The 10,480-nt window shown below is 42.3% G+C and overlaps 1 protein-coding gene across 1 annotated transcript; it reads left to right on the top strand.

Annotated features, from left to right (window-relative positions):
- The first annotated feature begins 3,142 nt into the window (after positions 1-3,142).
- Positions 3,143-9,976, top strand: KCNK18 (potassium two pore domain channel subfamily K member 18). The gene is made up of 3 exons (XM_006020569.1): positions 3,143-3,359; positions 4,760-4,915; positions 9,114-9,976. The coding sequence occupies exons 1-3, from the start codon at positions 3,143-3,145 to the stop codon at positions 9,974-9,976; spliced, it is 1,236 nt and encodes a 411-aa protein (XP_006020631.1).
- The last annotated feature ends 504 nt before the right edge of the window (positions 9,977-10,480 follow it).

Raw genomic sequence — 10,480 nt, 5'->3', positions numbered from 1 at the left:
TCCTGCTGATCTCTCTCTGTTTTACATGTGTTGATGACCCTCTCTCCTTTTTAAGGGTCCTGATGTTACATTGATCAAACTGTCCTTTCATCTGCAGTTGTGCTGTCTGTTCACCATTCCTGGTAATGTCTCTCTTTTCTTTCACAACCCTGCACACTGTTTTAGCTCTAGCTAAAAACCTGAACTCAGGTATGGTGAGATTAATTTAGGTGTAGAAATAACTGACAGTGAAGTATTACATGCACTGTTAAGATGCTCAATCTGAATAAGAGGCATACATTTAATTATAATGACTACAGGACTAATGACACAATATCTTTTGTCTATTTTGACAATTTTTGCCAAGTGTGTTGTGTTTCCTTGAACTTTATATATTTTGTTTCAAGGTAATTTGCATCACAAGAGGTGAGAAACTCCATACCAGCTATGAACGGACTGCCCAGAGGAGTTTTCCATCTATTGACTCCTCTGTGAAATCCTATGAAATATGAATTTTCATTTCTACCCAGGAGAACTTTTACAATCTTTTCTCTAATGCTTGATGAAGGGTGTTTGTGCCCAAAAGCTTGCAATTAAAGACTTTTTTTTCCGCAAAAATCTTGTTGGTCTAATAAAAGATATCACCTCTACTACAAGTCCTGATTATAACCTAGCAAATTAGTGCACAGTCCAACGGTTGTATTTGTTTTTGCTTTAATCTTAAAGATTGAATAATATAGTGCTCGCCCCTTAGCATATTAGCAAGGTTTCTCATATAACTGGAGAAAAAAATGTATGTTTTGTTGTATGCGATGATGCACGACACCGTCTGCACCCCCTGTTCAAAATCTTAGGTCCACCCATGGATAGGCCCCCTCCCCAGGGTTGAATGTCAGCTTCTGTGAACACTGATAGGGTGCCCACATACAGCATGTTACAGGCTCTTGGCTTTGTTGAATAATCTGAAAATGCTAAACCATAATTTTTAGATGGAGAAGCAAATTGCACCTAGTTCCCTGGCCTGGCCCTGTTTTGACCAGAGGGATCTCTGCGTTTATATCCACACCTGCTGCTCCATTGATTTCTCTATCCAGACGGTCCACAGAAGGCATTTTCACAGTGCAGCCGTGCACGCACACCGAGCCAGAGGCTCCACCAAGGAATTGTGGTTGCAGCTAATTAAGCCAGTGTAGCTTCCGCTGATGAGGCTGGAGGTTGCAAGAATGCTTCCACAAATCATCCTAAGCTGTTTACTGAATGGCTAAACAGCAATTAGGAACTTTTCCCATCACTTAGAACCATCTGAAGGGCAGCACCTCGGAGGGTAAATCTCTTAAATTATTTATTACCTTGAAATGGATGGGCCTGGTCTAGAAAAGTTCATATAACTGTGCTCAGTCCTGTGTCCCTCACTACCAGAAGGAAACACAGCGATAGGGGAGCTGCGAGAGTTAGCGCCCGGGGTCTTCCACCCAAAGCTAACTGTCACCAGCACAGGAGGATGGGAGCAACCCCATTAAAAGTTTCTTTGGTGGCAACACTAAAAGGAGAAAGAGACATTGTTGAGGGTGGGCATAGGAAAAGAAGAGTTGAAAATGAGAAACAGGACACTTAGTATGAATGCCAGTGACATCTACTGATGGTGGAGTAGCTTCCCAAAGGACAGTGCAGCAAGAGCAGCAGTAGGTACCATTGGAGGCCTATGGGATCATGCCTATAGTTGGCACCGTTCAAGGGGACAGTGTGGGAGGACAGGTGTTGTATAAAGATTAAGAGCTTCACTATTATTATTCACTACCTAACCCTGCCCTCTCAGCCATTTCCTGAGGAAAGAAGCTAATTCATCAAGCAACTGAGTTGTGAAATGTGATGTCTTTCCAGTAACATCCAGCTTGCTCGGCACTAACTGAGGTGCCTATGTTCACCCCTGTGGATGCACGTTGCACTACCTCCCAGAGGCTAACAGCTCATTACTGCTTTTGAATGTAAGGATCTCCCTTTTTACCTGTTTACTTTGATGGTGCCAGCTCCATAAGACAAACTAATACCTATTTTTTCCTAAGAATTACACCATCCAAATGGTCTAAGCAAACCTGAAGACTGAGACATAAATCTAACATGCAGCTGACAAAATTCCCAGGACAATCCTGTAAAGTGAAGCCATAATAGTGTGTGTGTGTGTGTGTGTGTGTGTGTGTAGTGGGCTCTTCCCTGTTCCAAGAACAAACTATAACACTTCACCTGCCTATACTTCAATAGCATGGCAAAGGCTCCCTAAGAGATGGAAAATTTAATCATATCCCTTTGGTAACCCATTTCAGTTACTCTCATGAGTAAAATAGTCAAGGATAGTGATACTGCTCATTACCTCAAGTAAAGTGATGACTAAAAGCATGTTAGTTTTGCAACTGGATGCACTGTGCGCCCAAATTCTGAAGTCCTAACTCAGATCTTACTCACCGAAGTCAGAGTTTTGCTTAAATACAGGCTGAATGAGAACTAGGCAAGGACTTCATGCATTTAGTCCTGGCTGAGAAAATCCTCTACAATTAAAGAAAAAAAAGCAAGTAAAATGTGGCATCAAGGCCGCTATATAATACATCTGTAGGGCAGATGAAATTCTTGCGAGGCCTCGAGGGAATGACCATTAGTAAAATGGTTGTGTCCCAGCCCTGTCTTTCCTCTGATAGAGTATCAGTTTCCCCATGCGTTCCCTGGGGGACTGTTTTATCCAAATCCATTATCTACACTGTGTATCTGTGTTTGTTACTGGGACATTTTTTTTCTGCTGTGTCAGTGGGAAGCTGACGTGGGAGCTTGGAACAAGAAACTTTAAACATCAATCGACTCCGGTAGAAACATACAGCGGCTGGGTATCTCTGCACATTACAGCTCTAAGTGATCAATAGTAATGTAATGCTATAGTGTGATATATTATCACCAGATAGACATTTACAGATTTGATTAGGCATGGGCTCTTTTTAAGGGACCACTGGGACTGTAACAAAGCCTTCAGGTACAAAGTCCTGGCATCTGAAGGCTTGAAGCAGAGAAATCCTTGCTCCCTACATCCAGGAGGCTTCACTCAGCAGCAAAAGCTCTCTTGTCCGCACCCTTGTTCCTGAAAGCCGTGGCTGGCTTCTTCCAAGAAGAGCTTTAAGGGATGGAACAAACATCTCCTCCCCGGAAAAATAAAAGGTCATGCACAAGATTATTTTGGGCAGTGTTTCCTCATGCCTGCTTCCTCGCTTCTCTAGTGATCTATGCTTTGCTGGGGGCTGTCATGTTCTCTCACATTGAGGGGAACAGGAAGATCACTGAGAGCAAAGAATACGAAGATTTTATGCACAGTCTGTGGAACATCTCGCAAAATTTATCAGGTAAGTGCTGTCATAGATAAAGGACTTAACTGTACCAGATCTTACCAATTCCCTTGCAAAATGAGACCTCTTAGCTTGAAGTATTTATGCACAGGCTAACGAAAGTCAAGCCTGGAAGCAGCTTTCCTGATATGTTTAGACAGGGATTGGGTTTATTTGCTTAGCTTCTCTAATTATGATTTCCAAATTGAAGACTTCCAGTCCCTGTGTGAATATTTGCAGAGATTTTTGTGGTGCTTGCTTTCTTCTTCCCTTTCTGCTCCCAGCATTAGCAAGGGCAAAAGTTACCCCAAAGCTAAGGAACAGCTGAGAGTGCCTAGATATTTTAAAGGGTTTTCTTTATCCCAACAGGTCAGCTAGGAATGGGAGGTCTGTCTGCAGCCCAACAAAGCAAAATATAAACGCAGCTCAGACTCAAATAAAAGCTGGCTTATAATCACTCTCTCTGTGAAGAACAGTCACCTCACAATAGGGAATATAATGTGCAGCAGGAAGGTTGTTTTGTTGGATGGGGGCTGGGTGGGCAACACCTACCCATTGCCTATAGTAGAACAAGAAGAGAGCTTGCACGACTGGTCATTGACTATAAGGACTCGTGTACGCTTAGTTATCCCAGCGCAAGCATCTGGGGGATTCTCTGATTCCACAATAAGAGGTCTTTTTTTTATTTAAGTGAATCCACTTTGGAAATGACCTTTATTAGGGGAGGAATGAGAGGGATAAGTCGCAATCAAAAGATGCCAGTCTGGGCAGGCTATAGGGGTGGCTGCTTGAGATAGTGCCAGGGGAAGGAATTGAGCCAGTGGTCGGCCGTGGGCTCAGGCAGTAACATGCAAGAGATTTTACTCTTCACTTTCTGATGATAAGTTGTGATATTGTTTTGAGTAAAAGATCTGGCTGGCTGGATGCACTTCTTCATTTTCCTGTTCGGCTGCCCAATCAGAAGATTAAATTTGCTGGGAGTCGGTTGTAAAACTTAGCATCCAGCAGGTACCTAACTGAAAAGAGCTGGATAGCCTGGAAGACACATAACAATATTGTCTTTATTTTCTCTTTGGTAAATCTTTTACTCCCTTTTTTCTAACTAGCCCGCTCAGTTTCTCTGTACTAAATGTTACACCACAGTTTGTTTTTCTTTGACCAGACCTGTCTGTTCTCGAAAGTTTATTCATGAAAGGTATCGGTCTGATCCAACCTAAATGCATGGAAAAGTGTGTGTGCATGTGTGTGCGCGCGCGCACGTACGTGCATGCATGTGCACGTGCGAGTGAGAGAGAGAATATTTCCTTAATAAATAACAGAGCCAGCTCATCAGTCTGACTGATGGAAGCATGCTGATCTGCAGTGTCTGACGATCTGGGCCGCAGACTTTAAACAATAACCGCATCTCATTTTGACAGCGTACGCAGAAAACTGGTCAGAAGTTAAGGAGCTATTTAAGAACAAAACTGTTCCTCTGCTCAAGGATGCTAGATCCGAATGGTTTGCCAATCCAAAAGAACAATGGTCCTTCCTGGGGTCTCTGTTTTTCTGCTGTACTGTATTCACAACAGTGGGTAAGTTCTGAGGTAAAGTACATCTTACCAAATCCATTGTTTTTGCTTCATTTATCTCAGGTACTTCATTCAGTGAATTCACTGAAGCAGGGGGAGGGAGGGCAGGGGTTGAGAGATGCTGGTTAGCATGTTTAGCGGGGACTCTGCAAACATTCTCTGATGCATCTTAGGCACACATCTGAGTGACAGCAATTGCATTTGCTAATTAGATACTCAGTTGTGGGCATACAAGGTATAACAATTTAATAAAACTCTTATTATAGTCCAAGAGTGCTCTGCTGTCTTGGGCCTAAGTGTCTCCTTGTCCTCCCACTGCTGTGAATTGTGCTGGGTGCTGCCTTCCACACTAGAGGAAGTTATTCATATAACATATGTCATGTTAAAGTTCACAGCTATTTAGGCTTAGGAGATTTTTTAAAGTTCTTCTATATTTATGTAAAAGGTAAGGTAACAACCTCTTCTTTGGGAATGTGGATGCATAATGGTTAATCAAGTTTCCTAAAAGCACTACTGAAATCTTTTATTTCGGCTCCAGATTTAGACGAGCGAGTTGGATATGAACAAAAATGTTTGCCTAGTTCCTGCTCTTTCAACAGCACTTAAAGCTACTTTCCAAGCCAGTGCCTAATGCTACTGTTATTCTTCTTAATAACTGTTTTCACATATTCACCAGCACATGCTACAACTAGTCCACCACAAAGCTAACCATTCATGAAGAATTAGAGCTGGGTGGGAAATGGTTTTCCTGCCCTGCAAAAATTTTCAGTGCATCAAAAACAATTTTCTTTGGCATTGGGGTGAACCTAAGATCCTTCAAAGCTTTGTGAAAAAAAAGAAAATAAAACACTAGTTAGAGTGTGCTCTGTCCCAGAAAATCAAGTTGGGATCAGGTTCCACACCTCGGCTCTGTTTAATTCAGAGGAAGGATCAGAATCTCGCATCTCTCTCATCTCGGGTGATTTATTGACCCGCCGTCTGTCTGTGAACAACCTGACCATCACCAGCCTGGTGGCTATTTTGTGGGTAAGGGATCTCTCTGTTAATACATCTTGGAGCTGTTTTACTTTGCATAACTAAACATTATTGGATGCTGTAATTACAGTGGTTAAGAGACCCAAGTCTCTGCTCCAACAACTGTTTATATAAATAAACTAGAACAGCTCCAATAGGAGACACCATGAGACATCCATCCCCAAACAGTTAAATAGCATTAAGAGTCACCTATGATGTGAAAAAAATGGCATACCAAGGACTTATCTGGGTCTAATGGCTATTTGGGGTGGGGGGGGGAGGGCAGGGTAAGGTAGTGGGGGCTCTCTCTACCTCTGTTTCTGTCCAGACATTTCATCTTGGACTTGAAAAAATATTGGTTGAAACTAGTACATTCTTACCCACCCTCCATGGGCTGAAAACCCCCCAGACTGAACTCCTGCAATAAGCAGCACTACAAGATATTATTTGGGGGGGCTGGGCTGTTTCGGGGCTGGCGCGCGCTGGTGCTGTGTGCACAGCAGTGGAGAAGAGAGTGGCAGGGGTGCTGGGCATGGTGCTGTGGGGGCAGTGGCACTGAAGCCACTGTTGCTGGCCCAGTTTGGAGGGGCCAAGCCCTGTTAACCCCGGCCTCCCGCCACCTAGGACTCCCTCTGCCCCCTTTGCCCCCTCTCATTCTGAAAACAGATCCAGGCTGGGAGACGATGCAGACACAAGTTACAGAAGAGGCTCTGTTTTGAAACATCTTTATCTGACCCCTCATGCAAGAAGGGCTCAGATTTTCACCCAACCGGCCATTTTTTAAGCAGTCTGCAGCCATGTACTTTTGTTTGGTCACAGCGATAGACCGCTTTGTGGCCAGATCAGGCAAAAATTGTCACTTCTGTCTGCGCCCTTAGGCACTTACAAGCAACCACAGTTTCTTAAACCTCCAACATGCTTGTTCCTAAATAGCCCATATCTATCAGCCTTCACAGGAAACTGCAAAGCACACGTGTTTCTCTGGATCTTTTGGAAGGCTAAGATTATTTTTTTTTTTAACTAGCTGCTACTTTATAGGGTTGAACTTCTGTATATTTGTTATCACTGGAAATTTTGGTAACTGTTAGAAGACCTACAGTGTAGGAGAGGCATTTGCATCTGTATGAATTAAAAGGAAGAAATAGAAGAGAAAACATTTGGTTTAATTATGTCAAAAATGGGCCTAAAATCTTCCCAAAAGATAAAATATTAACAAAGGAAGAGGAAAGAATTCATTGAAAAGCAAATGAATGATGCCCTCCCCCCCGCCCCCAACAAAAAAAAAGAAGCCCAACCCTTTAAATTGTTGGAGGCTGAGGAGCACTGCCATTAAAACTTTAATACAATTTATCTGATAGTTTCCTCTAATGGAAATGCATTAACTTTGGGTTTTAGCTTCACACCAAAGAAGCAATGGCATAGCGACAGGAAGGGAGTGTTATGTCCTAATTTAATTCATGGCAGTATATTCTCTACTACCATTTTTTTACTGATAATGTTCAAATCACAGAGAATGACTGGCAATAATTCTGCATTTGTTACAGTTGATACTTATGCATTTCAGATCTGCAGAGTATAAAATTATTATTTTCCAGTTACTTCTTTCTTTCATGTATGCTCAATTCCTGAATCTGTGTTCCTGAAAGCCCAACCCTACCACTGTCTGTATATCAGTACAACACTTGCCATCAAAGCCTGGTCTACCACACTGTCTACCAGACAGTCACAGACCATGTACTTAGCAACACCATTCAGTAATGATCTTGAGTCACAAATTTCATGGTATTATGATTCCTTGTTCCAACCTGTTGCACAGAAGTGTGCCATGTGCAACATTTGGGCTATAAACAGATGTCACACTTATCCTGGGATAACCCAATTAATCTTGGGACAAAGGACAATCATTCGGGCTACAGAGGTAGGGTTTATCCTGGGTCAGATTGTCTCTCACTGGTTTTGACTCTCATTAAAACAGGTGCAGGACAGTCATTTACACAAGCTGCTTGAATGGCAATTAAATTACGCCCCCACAGTCTGGGGGTCGGGGGTGGAGTGTTATCTTGAATACATCACAGATACTTAAAGTGGGACAACGGGCTTGTATGTCTGTATAGTCCCTGAACAAAAGGCTTTATCCTAGGAGAAATCCAATGCCTGTTTATAGCCACAGACATCCATGTTTGTCTTGGGATAAATCCTAAAATAGTTTCCCAAGTTAGAGGTAGCAACAGGGTATCCCAGGATACAGCAGAGTATGTCTGTACCATTACCTTGGGATTGCATCATTGAATCATTGGCAGAATCATTGAATCAATGGCAGAAAAGCAGCATTGCATTCATCTGCTCACTTAACTCTGATTAGAAGGTCATCGTGTTTACATGCCAATCCTGGCATATTCCCCCCCCCCCCTGCAATTTATACAGGAACAAATGCAATGTCTGTTACTAACTGTAAATTCAGATCTGAACTTTCTCAAAGCTCGAGGAGTCTTGTTCTACTCTTACATGGTCATTCATAAGTAAAAATGGAGTCCAAACTGTGTTCAGGTCACCACAAGCGCTATGGATTGTGCATAGACGCTTTCAGAGAGAATATGAAGAAAACCACTCTGCGCTCTGTCCTGTCCAGTAAAATGGACCAGATTGAGGGGTCAGGAACTTAAGAAAATCTGAAATCTGAATCTGAAATTGCTTGTCACACTTCCTCAGAGCTCCTGTGGCTTGGGTTGGGCACCAATCCCATGGCTATGTCACATTTATACTCTCAGCCCTTCCATGACAGTTCAAGTCCAAATTACACAAAAGAATTCACATCGTCACGGGTTCAAACTTCTCTGTTGAGGATCTCAGAAGTAATGACTAGTCTTGTTGCTTTGAAAACAGCCAGTCTCCTTCTCAACTAACCCCAACTGCTGGGCTATTTCGCCTTCAGTCCAACAGACATACCAGCATTCAACAAGACTAACTAGCATCCCATATGTAACTGCTCTGCTAGAAGTGCTAGTGTTTCTTCTGTCTCAAATGTTTTAAAGTGTATTTTAAAGGCTTGAAATGGATGTTAATTTTGACTACAAAAAGGTTGACTAAAAATAACCCCTTAACACAAACAGCACTAGAAGTTCAATTATTTGAATGCAAAATAAATCACAATGTCCTGTTTTCTGGTTTTGTTTTTGGTTTCTTTTAGGTTATGGCCATACCTACCCTATAACGAAGCTTGGGAAATACTTGTGTATGTTATATGCTTTTTTTGGTATCCCTCTGATGTTCTTGGTTCTGACTGACATGGGAGACATCCTGGCAACTATCTTGTCCAAGTCCTACAATGAATTCAGAAAACTTCAGTCAAAAATTCTAACTTGCAAACTGTGCTGCAAGAAAAACAGGGACACCAAAGATGGGATGTCGCTACTTATGAAACAAAGAATAGTGATCCGCGAACCCCTGAGTATCACAGAAGTGCTGAAAAGTCAATCCTCTGTTATAAGGAAATCACAGCAAAGCCGCAATGTTGAAATATTTGAAATGCTAATTGCCAGAGAAAATCAGTACCTTGCGCCATCAGTAAATAAAAAACTTGAAAGATGGAGTTCATGTCCTGAACTAGATAGGAGAAAGATGATGAGCCATGTCATTGACAACTTTGACAAAATAGGAAAAGAACTTGAAAAGCTAGATGTGCCCATCATTTTAATGGCACTGATTGTCTTTGCATACATCTCCTGTGCAGCAGCTATTCTTCCAAACTGGGAGCAAATGAATTTTGAGGAAGCATTTTATTTTTGCTTCATCACCTTGACAACCATTGGGTTTGGAGACATTCACCTGCAACATCCCAACTTTTTCTTGTTTTTTTCCCTCTACATTGTAATTGGCATGGAAGCAGTCATCATTGCATTTAAACTGGGCCAAGATCGATTGATCTCTTTTTACAAAAATTTGATTTCATACTTTGGTCAGAAAAAGGCAACCCAATATAAGCAGGCTCCATTTACAAAACATGTATTGCAGCAGCCCCTGACACATTCACTGGCAATTGCACTAAAGTGAAATTGTCACTTCCATTTCCTCTCCCTCCCTTATGGAAAGCTGACAGGGGACATATGTTCCTCGTTGCTTTAACACGTGCCCCACTTTCTCCAAAATCAGTGGGAACGTGCTGTACATGAATTATGCACAAACAAAGTTTCATAGTTTCATAGTAGTTTGGGGTCAGAAGAGACCTAAATAGATCATCTAGTCTGACCCCCTACCACTGGCTGGATCACATGACCCCAGACAGGTGTTCATCCAACCTCTTTTTGAATTTACCCAAGGTAGGAGCGAGGACCACTTCCCTAGAAAGTTGGTTCCAGATCCTAGCCACCCTAACAGTGAAATAGTGCCTCCTAATCTCTGAAGTGTATAACTAGAAATAAGAACCAAAACAACATGAGGAAAAAGAATAGAATACTTCCACATCTGGGCTCACATCAGTCTTATGACCCCTGGCAATGGACCTTTCACTTCCCGCAGGCATGGTCTCCAAGTGAACCAATTTATAGGCCAACCCCT

Source organism: Alligator sinensis, unplaced genomic scaffold, assembly GCF_000455745.1.
Source record: "Alligator sinensis unplaced genomic scaffold, ASM45574v1 scaffold527_1, whole genome shotgun sequence".
Lineage (NCBI taxonomy): Eukaryota > Metazoa > Chordata > Crocodylia > Alligatoridae > Alligator > Alligator sinensis.
This window is presented reverse-complemented; position numbering and strand designations above follow the sequence as displayed.